This window comes from Doryrhamphus excisus, chromosome 9, assembly GCF_030265055.1.
Source record: "Doryrhamphus excisus isolate RoL2022-K1 chromosome 9, RoL_Dexc_1.0, whole genome shotgun sequence".
Taxonomy (NCBI): Eukaryota; Metazoa; Chordata; class Actinopteri; order Syngnathiformes; family Syngnathidae; genus Doryrhamphus; species Doryrhamphus excisus.
Window position 1 is genome coordinate 19,475,364 of NC_080474.1, and position 19,637 is coordinate 19,495,000.

General features: G+C 38.4%; 1 protein-coding gene across 2 annotated transcripts in view; it reads right to left on the bottom strand.

Annotated features, from left to right (window-relative positions):
* Positions 1 to 278: 278 nt before the first annotated feature.
* Positions 279 to 19,637, bottom strand: part of si:ch211-39i22.1 (germ cell nuclear acidic protein) — a 25,149-nt gene continuing 5,790 nt past the window's right edge. Inside the window, exons 2-12 of one of the 2 annotated variants that reach the window (XM_058082867.1) lie at positions 17,124 to 17,230; positions 16,657 to 16,936; positions 16,464 to 16,570; positions 16,273 to 16,402; positions 14,345 to 14,380; positions 12,062 to 12,154; positions 10,487 to 10,513; positions 8,385 to 8,405; positions 6,624 to 6,740; positions 5,594 to 5,653; positions 279 to 5,517 (exon numbers count right to left, since the gene is read on the bottom strand). In XM_058082867.1, the coding sequence (XP_057938850.1) occupies positions 5,489 to 5,517; positions 5,594 to 5,653; positions 6,624 to 6,740; positions 8,385 to 8,405; positions 10,487 to 10,513; positions 12,062 to 12,154; positions 14,345 to 14,380; positions 16,273 to 16,402; positions 16,464 to 16,570; positions 16,657 to 16,936; positions 17,124 to 17,230 (1,007 nt within the window). In that variant the 3' untranslated portion in view covers positions 279 to 5,488. The remainder of the gene's footprint in view (positions 5,518 to 5,593; positions 5,654 to 6,623; positions 6,741 to 8,384; positions 8,406 to 10,486; positions 10,514 to 12,061; positions 12,155 to 14,344; positions 14,381 to 16,272; positions 16,403 to 16,463; positions 16,571 to 16,656; positions 16,937 to 17,123; positions 17,231 to 19,637) is intronic. The other variant, XM_058082868.1, reaches the window with a different exon arrangement.

Below are 19,637 nucleotides of genomic sequence, written 5' to 3' on the forward strand. Positions count from 1 at the left end.
AGTAGGGAAAAAAGTTGTCCTCCCATTTCGTGTGGAAGTGGTATGTTTTGGGCTTCTTGATTTGTCCTTCTTCACAACTCAATTTAAAACACTTTAAAACGGTTTACAACAAACAAATTGGAGGCTAACTAGTTAGCTCTGTAGCTTGCTACTGTATATGCGTACACTTGCTAGTTACCCTTACAAGTTCTGGGCCATGCAATTGGTGGAGGGTTAAAAAAATAAAGTGTGCATTCAGGAATTGCAAGAATGTAAAAAAAAAAAAAAAACACAGCATGTCACTTTGAAGGACTTTATTGAGCTGTCCCCATCAATCAGTCACACTGCTAACAACAATGTTCTCTCTATAAATACCTGACATGTCGAATGTGTCATTTTGTCATCTGCTGTCATTTTTTTTTTTTTTGCATTTTACAACGTTACCAACGTGGCGTGAGAAAATTGATTGACATAAGCATACGCTGCTGAACACAGTCATTTAGTATACAGACAGCCCGCGTTTACAATCTTTGTTCTTGCTGCATTAATAATCAGGAATACAGAGAGGAATAATCCTTGAACTGATTATTAAGAATTAGGATGATTATTGATTCGCTCTCAAGTCGTTGGCTGTGGAAATAAACACAACATGATGCCACCCATGGGACGACAAGCTACATTCACAGTATTGATCTACTGGATACGACACTGGCATGGAAGCAGGAGTTCAGAACAAACGGCGACATGAAAACTGCATGTTTTTTTTTTGTTTTTTTTTTACAGTTCTTCTCATGTCACTCATTCATAATAATGGCGGGCAGCAGCCCCTGTCAGGTTTGCGGCTTAATCAAGAACAGCACGTTACGTGAACTCCTTCAGTCACTATTAAGCAGCTTTAAAGGGAACACAGCGGAAGTGTAAGGCAAGAGAAAAAAATAAGACATTCGGATGTTAATATTTGGTGCTACAGTACAGGAGAAAAAAAAATGTTGATCCGCCATTTTTTTTTTTTGTGATACGCATCTGAAGCAGGTTTTCTTACAATAACAATCACAAGTTATTCAAGGACAATCATTATAGAGAATGTACAGGAATCAAACACACACACATACATACACATATACAGTATACATATCCAAAAAAATTACAAATTGATATTATTTTAGCAAAGACAAGAAACAGCAGCTGGCTTGTTCCAATAAAGAGGCACACATTGATGACTGTAAAAAGTTAAAAGGTGTAATCAATTGCATCAACAACAATATTGGTGCTCTCACAGGCCACAATATTAGGTACACCTGCATCTGCCAATGCGGGGCTTTTTAAAGTGTGCGCTATTACACACTCTTATAGCTATTGTTGTTACCCTAAAATATAAATTATAAGGGACGGCGGGGTAATAAGGGACAATTTTCGGGAAAATTTTGAAAATGTGGGGGCTGCACGGCGGTCTAGTGGTTAGCGTGCAGAACTCACAGCTAGTTCAATCCCAACCTCGGTCATCTCCGGGTACTCCGCTTTCCTCCAACATTCCAAAAACATGCTAGGTTAATTAGCGACTCCAAATTGTCCATAGGTATGAATGTGAGTGTGAATGGTTGTTTGTCTATATGTGCCCTGTGATTGGCTGGCCACTAGTCCAGGGTGTACCCGAAGAGAGCTGGGATAGGCTCAAGTCATATGTAGTATTCCGGTCACTAAGCATCAGTAATGTTACATTAATGTGACATTGCCTTACATTACATTACCTTAATAGTCTTAATAAAGTAGGGAAAAAAGTTATCCTCCCATTTCGTGTGGAAGTGGTATGTTTTAGGCTTCTTGCTTTGTCCTTCTTCTTCTACTCAGTTTTCATCAAATTACCTTAACAGTCCATGTAGTCAGAACATGACACGATAAAGTAGGTAAAAAAAGCTGTGATTGGCTGGCCACCAGTCCAGGGTGTACCCCCAAAGACAGCTGGGATAGGCTCCAGCACCCACCGCGACACTCGTGAGGATAAGCAGTAGAAAATGAATGAATGAATGAATGTTTAAAATGTAATTCTGCCTTTTCATGTTAAACAGGAAGCTGCTTTGTGTTGTTGTTTTTTTTAAAGAAGCATATATCCTTGAACAAATCATTCAAAAAACATTTTCCCGAAAATTGTCCCTTATTACCTTAAAAGTGTTTTTCTTCATTTTTCTCAAGCTGCAGTGTCTCTCACTTTAAAAACTGCAGCACTAAACACACGCGTTTGTTTATTCATTTTCAGGTTTATATTTCCAGGAGTTGTTTTTTTTTTTTCAGACTGGTGTTAAAAAAAAAAAGTGTTTTTCTTCATTTTTCTCAAGCTGCAGTGTCTCACGCTTTACAAAACTGCAGCACAAAACACATGCCTTTGTTTATTCATTTTCAGGTTTATATTTCCAGGGGGGCGGCACGGCGGTCTGGTGGTTAGTGCGCAGACCTCACAGCTAGGAGACCAGGGTTCGGTCCCCGCCCTCGGCCATCTCTGTGTGGAGTTTGCATGTTCTCCCCGTGCATGCGTGGGTTTTCTCCGGGTACTCCGGTTTCCTCCCACATTCCAAAAACATGCTAGGTTAATTGGCCACTCCAAATTGTCCATAGGTATGAATGTGAGTGTGAATGGTTGTTTGTCTATATGTGCCCTGTGATTGGCTGGCGACCAGTCCAGGGTGTACCCCGCCTCTCGCCCGAAGACAGCTGGGATAGGCTCCAGCACCCCCGCGACCCTCGTGAGGAAAAAGCGGTAGAAAATGAATGAATGAATATTTCCAGGGGTTGTTTTTTTTTCAGACTGGTGTAAAAAAAAAAAAAGTGTTTTTCTTCATTTTTCTCAAGCTGCAGTGTCTCACACTTTAAAAAACTGCAGCACTAAAGCATGAATCTACCGCATGACACTAAAGTATGACTTACTGTTAGTTTCTATGTGTGCTTGATGTTCATTTATTGTGTGCTCGATGTTCATTTATTGTGTGCTCGATGTTCATTTATTGTGTGTTTACATCGAACAAGCCAGGCTGGGACAGCGAAAGGCACTCTCATGAACTAATGACTGCATCACAATCACACGGACGTCAACACACATCACAACATGCCAAACACGCTAAGTGAGCTTTCATGGCATGCTCATCTCATGACAAGTAAAAAAAAATAATAATAATAAAAATGTAAAAGAAACAACTATATTTTTTGTTTTTATATTAAACTTACTTACAAAATGTCACAGTGACATGTTGGCAAAAACTGTATTTGGACTCCTAAAATAGAACCATGTGAGCAAAAGTATTCGGACACAAGGCTACTACGTTTACACCATGCTCCAGGCAGCCTTTTGTTCATCATTTAAGTTCATCCACAAAGGTTTGATACGTTGTAATGTATCCGATCACGGCTTCACGGAACGACCAATGAGAGCATGCGATTGTATTGTGTCCCAATACTTTTGTTCAAATTTGTTAATAAGCTGTCTTATTGATTGTCAAAAAGGTTTGTTGTTGGAACTAATGAATGTTTGTTGTGCTCTTGAACAGTCGTTTATGTAGATTATGTGGCAAAACACTGCATTTAAAAAAAAATTATAATTAATTTTAGTAAGTTTGGGTCTTGGGAAGGCACCGAATTCCTATTATTCCAATAATGAAAGGGGTTGGAAACTGCTAAACTGTTGTATTTACTGCTAAAAGTACATTAGTGGACCCTAAAAGTAAAGTAAACCCAGCGGCATGTACTGCAAAAGTGGCTCAACAAACCCGGGGTTTGTGTACCTTGCAGCTCAACAAAAAATTCCCCAAACTTAAACATGACTACGACGGTGCTTACGTTGCCAAATTCCGATTCACAGTTTTGCGCTGAGGGCACGTTTACATAAAACCGGTTCTTTGACGTCATATGCTCAACACGGTGAAACTTTTGACATATTCAAACCTCAACTTAACAGCCCCGTCTCTCGCCCCAAAAGACAGCTGGGATAGGCTCCAGCACCCCCCGCGACCCTCGTGAGGAAAAAGCGGTAGAAAATGAATGAATGAATAAAAAAAAAACGGGCCGAGTACTCATGCAAGGAATACTGTGACACAGACATTGGCTAACATTGGCCTAATTAATATTATTTGTACTTAATATTATATTAATAATTCACATATTCTCTAATCGGGCGGCACAGTGGTCGAGTGGTTAGTGCGCAGACCTCACAGCTAGGAGACCAGGGTTCAATTCCACCCTCGGCCATCTCTGTTTGCATGTTCTCCCCGTGCATGCGTGGGTTTTCTCCGGGTACTCCGGTTTCCTCCCACATTCCAAAAACATGCTAGGTTAATTAGCGACTCCAAATTGTCCATAGGTATGAATGTGAGTGTGAATGGTTGTTTGTCTATATGTGCCCTGTGATTGGCTGGCCACCAGTCCAGTGTGTCTCTTGCCTCAAAAGACAGCTGGGATAGGCTCCAGCGGTAGAAAATGAATGAATGAATGAAAGAAAAACGGGCTGAGTACTCATGCGAGGAATACTGTGACACAGACATTGGCTAACATTGGCCTAATTAATATTATTTGTACTTAATATTATATTAATAATTAACATATTCATTAATCTGGTCGCACCCGTCATTGTGCTGCTCGAATAATTCTTGCCCCCCACGTCCACGGAGTTCTGTGTACATGCTTTACTGTACATAACGAAAACAGCAGTGCTTTCATAGCCAATTTAAAGATGGAAATCCGGACATTATCTGGTTGAGTTTAGCCATAGTTACCATGGCGATACGCCGCTTTAAAAGAGCGATAGCGCCATCATACAGACAAGCCTGGATTTAGAGTCAACAGACATTACTAACCCACTAAACTGGCTCTGCGGTACACCCCCCCAGGGCATCAGACCCAAAACTCAGACTGTTGACTTTTTCACCACAGGAACTAAAAAGAAAGTCTTTATTTTGCTTGGAAACATAACTGAAATTAGGTTTGAAAATGATGGTGTTCTTTATTTGTCTCGAGCTGCTGCACCCACAGGACGCTACAATCTATTGCTTTTTGTCGGAATACAGATGCTAACTTCTTGTGATGCGCTCAGTTCTTGGTGCTTTACAGATGCCAGTCAACTTGTGATGTTGTTTCGGTTTGATTGCTCAAATAATTAAGTTTGAAGTTGCTTGGATAGAGTGGCTGGTTTGGAAACGGTTAAACCCTGTCGTATACGTATATAGATATAATACATTAAAAAAAGACATCTTTTTTTTTTTTTAAAGTTCACACTGAATTCCTACAAATAGATGGAAGGCAAAAATGTATCATTCAATCATTTTTATAATAATATTTAGGTAAACTGCTGGCCGATTGTTGTTACTTTGCTCTTTTACCCCCAAACACACCCACACCCACACACACACGCACACACACACACACAGCCCCACTTTGGGGCAGCTCCACAGTGGACAGAGCCTACAGTGAGATCACCACTTTGCTTAGCTGTGGTTGGTCCAGGTCCAGTCACATGATCGTGGATGCTCTATGACGAGTTCAGTAGGCTGTTAAGGACTGCAAAAAAATATATATACACATAGTGTAATTTATGGTGTAAATATTAAATAGGCATGCTGTGTGCTTGTCATACCCTGAGGATCTGATCGAGCCTCCCCATCGTCGGCTTTGCGTGCAGCCTCTGGATCCTCTTCTAAAGAGACAGACATGTAAAAATACTAAGATTGTAAAATGAAAATATAATTCATTCACAATACAGAATTTAAAAGACTATGGAAACAAATAATTTTCATTTGATTATTTTATTTTACTAAAAACTTTTATTTAAAAAAAATGTAGCCAGTAACTGTATACGACAATTAACTCACAATATATTTTGATATATTTATTTATTTTATATATTTATTTATATTTTATATACATATTTTATATTATATATATTTTATATATATTTTATTATATATTTTTTTATATTTTTTATATATTTTATTATATTTATTATTTAAATATATGTTTTATATTTAAAAATATAATGCATTAATAATATAATGGGAGGAGTTATGTATTTATTTTCCTTAAATTATGAATTAACATTTATTTTATGAAGAAATATTCATTAAAATAATTGACATGTGAAGCAATAAAAAAACATAATTCATTCATATATATATTTTTATATATTTTATTATATAGTTTTTATATTTTTTATTATATATTTTTTATATTTTTATTATATATTTTTATATTTTTATTATATATTTTTATATTTTTTATATTTTTTATTATATTTATTATTTAAATATATTTTTATATTTTAAAATATAATGCATTAATAATATAATGGGAGGAGTTATGTATTTATTTTCCTTAAATTATGAATTAACATTTATTTTATGAAGAAATACTTATTATTAAAATAATTGACATGTGAAGCAATAAAAAAAAACATAATTCATTCACAACTATTTATATTGATTTTTAAAATAATCTATGTATTTAAGCAATTTGCAATGATATTATATTATGTAACAAAAAAAAAAAAGAAAGAGCTTTTTGCTATATGCTTTATAAAGAGCTTTCCACAAGAGGAATGTTAAGAAGATATGATGACCTGGACAGTGTCGCCATGTTGGACTTCATTGAATCCAAAAAGAATGATTTACCCTGCATGTTCTTGAAGCATAGTTTCTTCTTCTGGTAGGTGTAATATCCAGTGGCTGCTCCCACAATGGCCACGCCCAGTGCACACAAGATTGCAGCCAAGGAACCTGAGCTGGTTTCTAAATAAAAAAAATAAAATAAAAAAATAAAAAACATTAAAAACACGTCAAGTAGACAATTATTATTGGAGCTTCTTGTCATCATCTTGGCATTTTTCCACTCTTATGCATTGTACATATTTATACAGGCTATACCACACTTAAGTCCGCCAATACCTGTAAACCACCACTAGGTGGCACTATTGCTCTACAAACACCAAGTCAAGTATTTAAAAAAAAAAAATATCATCTGCTGCTATTGTGTCAACAAAGAATATTGAATAGCTATATCTAAAACATTCAAAGCATCTATTGCTTGTAATTATTATTACACCCTTTTTCTTTCTTTTAGTTTTATTCCATAATATAAAGAATGTCCCTTAAAATATTGCTTTTACAGTTAATAAATGTGTTATGATCATGAGAGCCGGGCTTATTTCATCTGTTGAATATGTCTATGTGTTCAACTTTAGAGGTTCCGCACTGTATAATGTGTGCGCAACTGTACATTTATGTTTTCTTTATTTATGTTTTCTTGGCTGCAAATATCACCTCGCACTTCGGTATGTGACAAAAAAAAACTAAAAATATTTTTTATTAAAATAATATTTAAAATTATATTTAATTATATCATTCAATTATATATTATTTAATTATATTATTAATTATTACATTATATATATGCATTTTTTTTAATTAAAACAACAAAAAATTTAAAAACCTTAAACTATATTAGGAAAGCAGGAAGTGAACAAACGTAACAGTTAGTGATTGTAAAAGTACCAGATGGAGGGGTACGATTTAATAAGCTTTGCTTCTTCCTACTCCTTTTGGACATGTGGAACTGTGAACTGATTATGTGATGCATTCAATTGTAATCTGATGCATGTTCAAATGAAATTAAACCATTATCAGTGGCGTCAATAGGCCTATTTTAGGGGGCACTTAAGTCCCCCTAAATAATTCAATATTTTTATTGATTTTTTTTTTTATTTACAAAATTTTTTTTTTTATTTTTTACAAAAACAATTATATGACAAATGTCATATAATTGTGCAAAAGCAGCTAGCTGTGAAAATGTCCTCTCGGCTTCATGCCCTCATTTTCTAGTATCTAGCAAGACATATAAAAACATTGACAGCGCCAACTCAACTCGGCACCTGCAACCTACTTCCTGGTACAACGCGGATGTGAATCATTTGCATTGCCTCCCTGTTTTTTTTACCCCTTTTCGACATGCAGATAGAATAGCAGGATGTTGCGCCGCCACAATCGCCGACGGTGAGATGGAAGGATGTAGGGTAGTGATGGAGGGAGGCGGGGGAGGGTCGGGAAGGGTAGCGGAGTGAATGAAAGAAAGGATGAGAGGAGGAAGTCCATTGAAAAAGTAGAGCGGTGATGAGTCAGAAGAGAAACGATTCATCAAGATGAGTCAGTATCCGAATGAGGAGGAGGAGGGTTCAGACATGTTCGTGCATGTTTCTGTACTCTCGTTTTCATCGGGGAGGTGTAGCTAAAAATAACTTTGTACCAGACACAGGTTAGCCTTGCTATGATTTTATGAAAAATTAGACGTAAATGTCCATAATTTGGTTTAGGGATTATTGTCATGCTGTCAATAAAATGTCTTAACAGGAAGTACACAGGTAGTTAAAAAGAACTCACCTTCCACTTCCTCTTCAGAATCTGGAAAAATGGAGGAAAAAGACATATTACACAAAAGTATACGCTTCTGAAAATTAAGTATTAAAGTAAAAGTCATATACAGCAGTATTGTGCAACCTATAAATATAGTATGTTTTGTAGTAAAAAAAAAAATGTAGCCAGTAATTTATATAAATATTTTATTTATTTTTTTATTTTTTATATATTTTATTGTATTTTTTATATATTTTTATATATTTTATTAAATTTATTATTTAAATATATTTTTATATTTAAAAATAGAATGCATCAATAATATAATGGGAGGAGTTATGTATTTATTTTCCTTAAATTATGAATTAACATTTATTTTATGAAGAAATATTCATTATTAAAATAAGTAGCTAAAAATAAGTATTTTTCCCGTGAAATTGTATTATTACCCAGAAAATTCCATCAAGGTTCTGAGTATGTTTTGTAGTAAAAAAAAATGTAGCCAGTAACTGTATACGACAATTAACTCACAATATATTTAGATATATTTATTTATTTTATATATTTATTTATATTTTATATAAATATTTTATATTTTTTTATTTTTTATATATTTTATTGTATTTTTTATATATTTGTATATATTTTATTATATTTATTATTTATATATATTTTTTATATTTAAAAATATAATGCATTAATAATATAATGGGAGGAGTTATGTATTTATTTAGATAAAAATGAGTATTTTTTCCGTGAAATTGTATTATTACCCAGAAAATTCCATCACGGAATTAGTATGATTTGTAGTAATGGTTACATGCAAGAATTTATGGTAAATTCAAGTTAATATTTGGGAAAGAAGTTAAGGAAGAGATAAAAAAAAGCCACTTCCTGTTTCCTGTTTGCTACTTAGAGGGTATGCCCGTTATATCCTGTGTGTTTAAGCCTGAACTACACACGTCTTTTGACTCTTTTCCTCCATCCTGTCCTTGCAGACAAGCCACTTCCTTACTTTTTCCTCCCCGCCAGCCAGATCCTTCCTTTTCCCGTCTCCGGTTTTCTTCATTTTTGGGACCAGTGACCCGGAGAAAACCCATGCATGCACGGGGAGAACATGCAAACTCCACACAGAATGGTGGAATTGAACTCGGGTCTCCCAACTGTGAGTCCAGCGTGCTAACCACTCGTCCGCCGCGCAGCCCATGTTTCCAAAAGGTTCTACAAATGATCCAAAAGGCTGATCCAAATTCATTCATTCATTCGTTTTCTACCGCTTAATCCCAGCTGTCTTCGGGCGGGAGGCGGACTGGTGGCCAGCCAATCACAGGGCACATATAGTCAAACAACCATTCACACTCACATTCATACCTATGGACAATTTGGAGTCGCTAATTAACCTAGCATGTTTTTGGAATGTGGGAGGAAACCGGAGTACCTGGAGAAAACCCACGCATACACGGGGAGAACATGGAAACTCCACATAGAAATGGCTGTAGGTGGAATTGAACTCGGGTCTTCCAACTGTGAGGCCTGTGCGCTAACCACTCGACCGCCGTGCAACAGAGGCAACATTCATTCATTTTCTACCGCACGAGGGTGGCGGGGGTGCTGGAGCCTATCCCAGCTGTCTTCGGGCGATAGGTGGAATACACCCTGGAGTAATCGCCAGCCAATCATAGAGCACATATAGTCAAACAACCATTCACACTCACATTCATACCTATGGACAATTTGGAGTCGCTAATTAACCTAGCATGTTTTTTGGAATGTGGGAGGAAACCGGAGCACCCGGAGAAAACCCACGCATACACTGGGAGATCATGGAAACTCCACATAGAAATGGCTGTAGGTGGAATTGAACTCGGGTCTTCCAACTGTGAGTCCTGCGTGCTAACCACTCGTCCACCGTGCAGCTATGTGATTAAAATTATGTAGGATTATTATTTTGGTGTGAATCCCAACATGGGTGAGAACTACGGCTTCTCTTGTCTCATTATGAAATATTGTGAAATATGAATTATTAGTGTGATGTTCAAGGTTAAATATACTACATTGCTAGGTGCTTGTGTTAATATTGATTTAGTGATTGACTGATGTGGCCCAATACTTTATTATAATTTGCCTACCTTCTCCTGTGGCTTCAGCAACATGCGCTATGGAGAGAAAGAAAAACAAGAGATTAAATATAATGCTCGCAGTTCAAGTGGGATAAGCATTTTTTTAATTATTATTATTTGAAGCAAATGCAAACCTGCCTCCTTGTGTATACATGTGTCATCATGACCCCCTCGTTACCTGCTTGGGCTTGCCCTACAAAGCCACGAATAACAGAGAGCTTTTCACTCCTTTGTAAAGATTATTCCCACCTAAATGACTCAGCTTTCAGGTCGGGAATGAAAGGAAAAGCTTCCCTGTTCGTACAATGTCGTCCAAAATATTGTGATTCAAGTTTTCCACTGTGGTATTATGTACATGCTGTGTGTGGGATGCTAGTTAAATTCCAGAAAAATAACTCAGTGTTTATCATTTCGGTTTCACTTCAGATTTAAGTGGTTCACTTTTTTCCCTATTTAACTTTGTGCAGCGGCACAAAGTGGGTCGAGTGGTTAGCACGGCGACCTCACAGCTAGGAGACTAGGATTCAATTCCACCCTCGGCCATCTCTGTGTGGAGTTTGCATGTTCTCCCCGTGCATGCGTGGGTTTTCTCCACATGCCAAAAACATGCTAGGTTAATTAGCGACTCCAAATTGTCCATAGGTATGAATGTGAGTGTGAATGGTTGTTTGTCTATATGTGCCCTGTGATTGGCTGACCACCAGTCCAGGGTGTACCCCGCCTCTCGCCCGAAGACGGCTGGGATAGGCTCCAGCAACCCCCGCGACCCTCGTGAGGAAAAAGCGGTAGAAAATGAATTAATTAATTTTGATCAGGGTTTTGATGCACGGTGGAAGAGTGGTTACAGGGCAGGACTCACAGTTGGAAGACCCGAGTTCAATTCCACCCTCGGCCATCTCTGTGTGGAGTTTGCATGTTCTCCCCGTGCATGCGTGGGTTTTCTCCGAGTACTCCGGTTTCCTCCCACATTCCAAAAACATGCTAGGTTAATTAGCGACTCCAAATTGTCCATACGTATGAATGTGAGTGTGAATGGTTGTTTGTCTATATGTGCCCTGTGATTGGCTGGCCACCAGTCCAAGGTGTACCCCGCCTCTCTGTCTCCCAAAGACAGCTGGGATAGGCTCCAGCACCCCCGTGATCCTCATGAGGAAAAGCGGTACAAAATGAATGAATGAATGAACTTGTGTATACTGTAGTAGTAAATTAAATTAAATTAAATTAAATTAAATTAAATTAAATTAAATTAAATTAAATTAAATTAAATTAAATTAAATTAAATTAAATTAAGAAAGCAGGAAGTGAACAAATGTAACAGTTACTGATTGTAAAAGTACCAGATGGAGGGGTAGGATTTAATAAGCTTTGCTTCTTCCTACTCCTTTTGGACATGTGGAACTGTGAACTGATTATGGGATGCGTTCAATTGTAATCTGATGCATGTTCAAATGAAATCAAACCATTACCATTACCATTACCATTACCATTACCATTACCATTACCATTACCATTACCATATAATCAACATGTCCTAAAACCATTACATGTGTAGAGTATACAACCCAAAGATTTTAGCTCACTAACCCCCTGATCCTGCGCTACGGCTCCGCCCTGGTTGCGGGGGCGTGTCCCGTGCGTCGCCTTCGGAGAGCGCATCCTCCAAGTTAAATCCTCCATCTGACAAAACACAAGTCAAACTGGTGAGAGAAACATTCCTCACTTTTCATCCATCTCCTCCCGGGTGGGATATTGTCCAGATGCCCCCCTCCCCCAACACAACATGGCGTCTCATCAGCACGGTAACTCCCTCGCAAGGCTGTCATCAATAACAAGATGATACAAAAGCAGCAAAGGGCGTTGGCGGTGATCGTGTGAACTGGTGATGACACGGATTTGGGGATATGATCTGACAGCAATGATACGTTATAGTCCAGCTCTGGACTCTTTGGGAAAAACCCGGAAAGATTTATACAATGAATGTGACCTGCAGGTCGAGGTAGAATCAGTAAATTACTTATGGCTTATAATATACTGTATTTATTTCTGCTTTGCTCAATAAATCCTGATTATAAATCAGGATAATGTTACTCTCAGTCTCTTGAATATGCTTCCAAAAAGTTGGGAGTTTGAGAACAATGTGCAAAGAAATTTGGGATTTTATGCCACGTTAAATTTTTGTGTCTTTTTAGTGTCTTTTTTAAGATTATCAGTGATGGCAAAAAGGAAAAGTGTGGCGATAACCATAGAAGATTGTTGCTACTGTTTTTGTGTCTCTCTCTCTCAGTTTTTCTTCTTTTTCTTTTCCGTGTCCCTTCCTGCTCCGGTCCGGCCGTTCCGAATTATTTGCATAACAAAAATATCAAATAAAGGCAAATAAAATTTCATAGAACAGAAACGAGCAAATGTGTTTAGCATTAAGGCCATTTAGATCAATAATACTATTTATAGGGCTGCACGGTTGTCGAGTGGTTAGCGCGGGTTCAATCCCAGTGGAGTTTGCATGTGGGTTTTCTCCGGGTACTCCGGTTTCTTCCCACATTCCAAAAACATGCTAGGTTAATTAATTGATTAATTAATTAATTAATTGGCGACTCCAAATTGTCCATAGGTATGAATGTGAGTGTGAATGGTTGTTTGTCTATATGTGCCCTGTGATTGGCTGGCCACCAGTCCAGGGTGTACCCTACCCGCCTCTTGCCTGAAGACAGCTGGGATAGGCTCCAGCACCCCCCGCGACCCTTGTGAGGATAAGCGGTAGAAAAATGAATGAATGAAGGAATAATATTAATATAAGGCTGCACGGTGGTCGAGTGGTTAGCAAGCAGGCCTCACAGCTAGGAGACCCGCGTTCAATTCCATCAATTGCATGTTCTCCCCGTGCATAAGCGGCTTTTCTCCGGGTACTCCGATTTCCTCCCACATTCCAAAAACATGCTAGGTTAATTAGCGACTCCAAATTGTCCATAGGTATGAATGTGAGTGTGAATGGTTGTTTGTCTATATGTGCCCTGTGATTGGCTGGCCACCAGTCCAGGGTGTACCCCGCCTCTCGCCCGAAGACAGCTGGGATAGGCTCCAGCACCCCCGCGACCCTGGTGAGGATAAGCGGTAGAAAATTAATGAATGAATATTAATATGAGGCTGCACGGTGGTCGAGTGGTTAGCAAGCAGGCCTCACAGCTAGGAGACCCACGTTCAATTCCATCAATTGCATGCATGGGTTTTCTCCGGTTTCCTCCCACATTCCAAAAACATGCTAGGTTAATTAGCGACTCCAAATTGTCCATAGGTATGAATGTGAGTGTGAATGGTTGTTTGTCTATATGTGCCCTGTGATTGGCTGGCCACCAGTCCAGGGTGTATGTGTATGTATTATTGTGTGACAAAAAGAAAGCCATCCATCATGAAAGACGTTATGAAGAAGATAGTTTGACATGCTAATATTAAACAGATGAATGACTCCAGTGAGATCTGAGCCAAATGAAGGATCCGACTATAAGACAACGGCTCGCGTCTCCACTGTGATTAAATCCCACTGAGGTCATTTGGGAGATTTGGTCACCGCCCCTAATTCAAGAAGGTACATTAAGTGGGACGCAATCCCCTTCTCATAACCTGTCGAGGTAATTTGTGGTGCAGGAAAAAAAAAAAAACATGTTTCATATTAATATGCTGAGAAAATAAGGGAGTTGCCGTCCAATAAGTGCTTACACAAAACTAGCACATTTGTCAAAATGACTGGAGATATTCCTAAGGTCAAACTCTATATGGCATTCAGGGAATCGAACAAAGTCCTCTTATGGAAAGTGAGAAGCTATTCAGTATTTTTTTTTTATTATGAAATTATGTATTTTTATGAAAACTTACCTGAGTGAACTTCCGGAGCAGGAGGTGCCGCTTTGACTGTTGGCAAGAACAAACAATGACGCATTACATTGGCAACATCAAGTTCGATTCCCATATGATTCTTACAAAATGCACAATATCATGTGTCAACTGGACCGTTCTCCCACAAATAGAAATAATTCACAACTAAACTTTCCATAAACATAACAGATGTTAATATTTGTTATCATTGTCATTTTTTCATGCAAATTGAGGGATCAAAAGCAGTATCGGCCACAAATATCGGCCATCGGCTAAGGGTGATGGAAAAAAATCGGTATCGGCATCTGCCCCAAAAAAACCATATCGGTCGATCTCTACTTGAGACCTGTAATATTTGTTATGATTGTCATTTTTTCATGTAAATTGAGGGAGCAAAAGCAGTATCGGCCACAAGTATCAGCCCAAGCAAAATCGGCCATCGGCTAAGGGTGATGGAAAAAAAATCGGCATCGGCCCCAAAAAAACCATATCGGTCCATCCCTACTTGAGACCTGTAATATTTGTTATCATTGTCATTTTTCATGTAAATTGAGGGAGCAAAAGCAGTATCGGCCACAAATATCGGCCACAAATATCGGCCATCGGCTAAGGGTGATGGAAAAAAATCGGTATCGGCCCCAAAAAAAACATATCGGTCGATCCCTACTTTAGACCTGTAATATTTGTTATCATTTTTTTCATGTAAATTGAGGGAGCAAAAACAGTATCAGCCACAAATATCGGCCATAGGCTAAGGGTGATGGGAAAAAATCGGTATCGGCCCCCCAAAAAACATATCGGTCGATCCCTACTTGAGACCTGTAATATTTGTTATCATTGTCATTTTTTCATGTAAATTGAGGGAGCAAAAGCAGTATCGGCCACAAATATCGGCTAAGGGTGATGGAAAAAAATCGGCATCAGCCCCAAAAAAAACATATCGGTCGATCCCTACTTTAGACCTGTAATATTTGTTATCATTTTTTCATGTAAATTGAGGGAGCAAAAACAGTATCGGCCACAAATATCGGCCATCGGCTAAGGGTGATGGAAAAAAATCGGCATCGACATCGGCCCCAAAAAACCATATCGGTCGACCCCTACTTGAGACCTGTAATATTTGTTATCATTGTCATTTCATTCATGTAAATTGAGGGAGCAAAAGCAGTATCAGCCACAAATATCGGCCATAGGCTAAGGGTGATGGAAAAAAATTGGCATTGGCATCGGCCCCAAAAAAAACATATCGGTCGATCTCTACTTGAGACCTGTAATATTTGTTATCATTGTCATTTTTTCATGTAAATTGAGGGAGCAAAAGCAGTATCGGCCACAAATATCGGCTAAGGGTGATGGAAAAAAATCGGCATCGGCCCCAAAAAAAACATATCGGTCGATCCCTACTTGAGACCTGTAATATTTGTTATCATTTTTTCATGTAAATTGAGGGAGCAAAAACAGTATCGGCCACAAATATCGGCCATAGGCTAAGAGTGATGGGGAAAAAAATCGGTATCGGCATCGGCCTCAAAAAAAACATATCGGTCGATCCCTAATTGAGACCTGTAAAATTTGTTATCATTGTAAATTTTTCATGTAAATTGAGGGATCAAAAGCAGTATCGGCCACAAATATCGGCCATCGGCTAAGGGTGATGGGAAAAAATCGGTATCGGCATCAGCTCAAAAAATACCATATCGGTCGATCCCTACTTGAGACCTGTAATATTTGTTATCATTGTCATTTTTTCATGTAAATTGAGGAAACAAAAGCAGTATCGGCCACAAATATCGGCACAACAAAATCGGCCATCGGCTAAGGGTGATGGGAAAAAAAATCGGTATCGGTATCAGCTCAAAAAATACCATATCGGTCGATCCCAAATGGATAGTGTTCTTCTTTTACTGTAAAATCTGACTAGACTTTACCTGTCGGGACCTCTAATTCTGTGTTGACGTTCGCCACCTCCTCTTCCTCCAGAGCCACATCAGCCGACTCATCCTTTTCGTGCTGCACGTCTGTATCGGTTCCTGCTGTGGCCTCCACTTCAGATCCACCCTGCCAACGTGTCAGTCAGCATTATCAAACCAGAAGAACAACATGGCGTCTTTCCACTGACCTCCTCGTGTGCTGGTGGTGCATCCGTGGTGGCTGAAGGTTGCTCATCCATATTGGGAACGTGGGGCTCAGATTCCGGATCTTTCACTTCTGGATCAGCTGCAGGTCCTTCAAGAGCAAGGATGAGTAGGGGGTTTATTTGACCTCCACTGATAAGAAGGAACAATGCATGATCTGTGAACATCCATGCTAACCATGTGTTGTTGTAGCAGCGGGACCTTCTTCTGTTTCTTCTGTAGGAGCTTCTAGTTCTTCTTCTCTTTCTGCGGCTGTTTCAGCTTCTCCTCCTGCGGGGGATTCCGGTTCATCTTCTGCAGCAGCTTCTGGTTCGGCTTCTGCTTCTAGTTCTGGCTCCGCCTCAGCAGGAACTGCTGGTTCTGGTTCTGGGTCTGCCTCTGAAGGGACCTCCGGTTCTGCTTCTTCCTCAGCAGGAGTGACTTGCTCATGGGCTGCAGCTTCAGTCGGCTCAGGTATCTGGATTAAATGTAGTGGAACTTACCTTAAGCATCAGAACACACAATATTACAGTGATAGATGCTAATGCTATGCTAATGCTAAGTGCTAAAGGTGTATGTAAACATATTAAAGGCTTGTTTTTTGGTTGAAAAGTCAATTAAAGCTGCAGTGCATTATGGGACTTGTAGGACTAGTGCCAGCTTACCTCTTCTATAGCTTCTGAGGCGCCATCAGTTTCTGATTCCGCTTGCTCCTCTACATCAGGCATTAAGGTTGCCGGGGCTGTTGGGTCTTCTATCGTAGCCTCCTCATCTAAACACAGGAAGAACTTTGTTTTACACTTGAGGAATACTCGCTCCTCATTAATGATTCTTCCTTCTTTATTATCGTTAAGACCGACAGAGTTATTGGTTATGCAAGGGTTAACTTCTTTTTACACTTGAGAGCAAAAATGTTCAAAACATGTCATACGTTAGTGAGGCGCATGTGTAAACTGTGACCGTGTTTTTATTACAGTGCTATATATCAGTGCTAGCAAGACAATTAAAAAAAAAATAATGCTTAATTAATTAGGATCTGCAATTAATTGATCTAATTCATGCCCTTTTAATCTCACCTAAAAAATTGCTCAATTTATTACGTTATCAAGTTGCTTTGGTGGTAAGCAAACTCATTCTTCCAGAGAAAGCATATCACTTTATTTTTCTACGACTCGCCGCTTCTCACCTTGCCCTCCCAACTACAATGGTGGCCTATTAGCTGATGCTAAACAAGCCCAAAGTCAATGTCCGTTTCAGGGTGTGTGACTGACCACTGTCTTCCACCCCAGCAACTCAAGCACAGGAAGTCCAATGTATAAAAATATAAGAATTAACTCACTAAATATAACTGTAATTGGTAATGGTAATGGTTTGATTTCATTTGAACATGCATCAGATTACAATTGAATGCATCGCATAATCAGTTCACAGTTCCACATGTCCGAAAGGAGTAGGAAGAAGCAAAGCTTATTAAATCCTACCCCTCCATCTGGTACTTTTACAATCAGTAACTGTTACATTTGTTCACTTCCTGCTTTCATAATATAGTTTCAGTTTTTTTTATTTTTAAAATGTTTTGAATTTTAAAAATTTGTAAAAAATAAATAAATTTTTAAAATTTGTAAAATAATTTACATTTTTTAAATTTGTAAAAAAAATTAATTATTAAAATTTGTAAAAAAAATTACATTTTTTAAATTAAAAAAAATATTTTAAATTTTTTTAATTTTTTTTAAAATTTATTCCATTCCATAGTTTGATTCCACATACAGAAGTGTTTCAAATGTACTTCTTCCCTGAGATCATATTTCTCCTCTCTTGTAGAGAAGTATTGAATGACATTTTTAGCTAATTGGTTATTTTTAGCCTTATGCATTATTTTAGCTGTTTGAAGATGAACTATATCAGCAAGTTGAAGTATTTGTGATTTTAGAAATAAGGAGTTAGTATGTTCTCTGTAGGCGGCATTATGAATTATCCTTACTTATCCTAATTAACTACAACAATTACTGCTTTCATGTGTCAGTTGTATTTTTTTTTTTGTAGGGGTAAGATTTAATAAGCTTTGCTTCTTCCTACTCCTTTCGGAGATGTGGAACTGTGAACTGATTATGTGATGCATTCAATTGTAATCTGATGCATGTTCAAATGACATTAAACCATTACCATTACCATAAATATATATAAAAAAATAGACTTTGTGGTCCATGTCTTATTTAGAAACTTGTACCTTGAAGCTAAATGCAGTCGAGTACGTTTCCCCGCATGAAGAACCTCGCACAGAGAGAGAGAGAGCTCCACCCTGTCCTAATTAGTTCCTGCTCCAACAACAATAGTATGACATCAATCATGTCGGACCTGACTCAAGGGCCAACAGAAAAGGAGTGGGGGGGGGGGGGGGGACATCTCAACTTGCTCGCTGGCATTGCAACTCTGCACTAATGAGAAAATAAGACGTTTGCATGTTTGTTTGTATGCTCGTGTGCGTCTTTGAGACAGCGCTGTGACATTCCTCTTCCGTACGCGAGGAGCTGAGACGGCAAAGTCCGCATCGGGCGGGTGGGACGTTTTGTTTTTTTTTGCCAAAGCAGGCATACCCACAAAAACTTACTTTAGAGCAGGGGTCTCAAAAACACGGCCCGTGGGCCAAATGTGGCCCGCAGGACACTACTTTGAGGCCCCTGTCTTGATATGAAAGTTTAATGTTAGTGCGTCCCGCGCAAGTTTGATATGGATGCTGTATGGTATCATGTACCCAGAAAAAAATTATTACGTTTGATTAATGTTCATGTTAAAGGTTAAATAACTGTTAATAGTTATCCTCCCTATCCGTGTGGAAGTGGTAAGTTTGATATGGATGCTGTATGGTATCATGTACCCAGAAAAATACCCAGAAAAAATTATTACGTTTGATTAATGTTCATGTTAAAGGTTAAATAACTGTTAATAGTTATCCTCCCTATGCGTGTGGAAGTGGTAAGTTTTTGGCTATTTAAGTTTAAAGGAAATAACTTGAAGGCTACCCGTTTAGGTCGCTAGCTCTCTAGTTTGCGAGTTAGCATGTGTCTCAAGACCCTGCAGTTGCGCAATATGTTGTAAATAAAAAGAGTATAAATGTGACTATAGTCGTGTTTTGTCATGTCTACAGGGCTCTAATAATGCTTTGTTCATTTTAATCT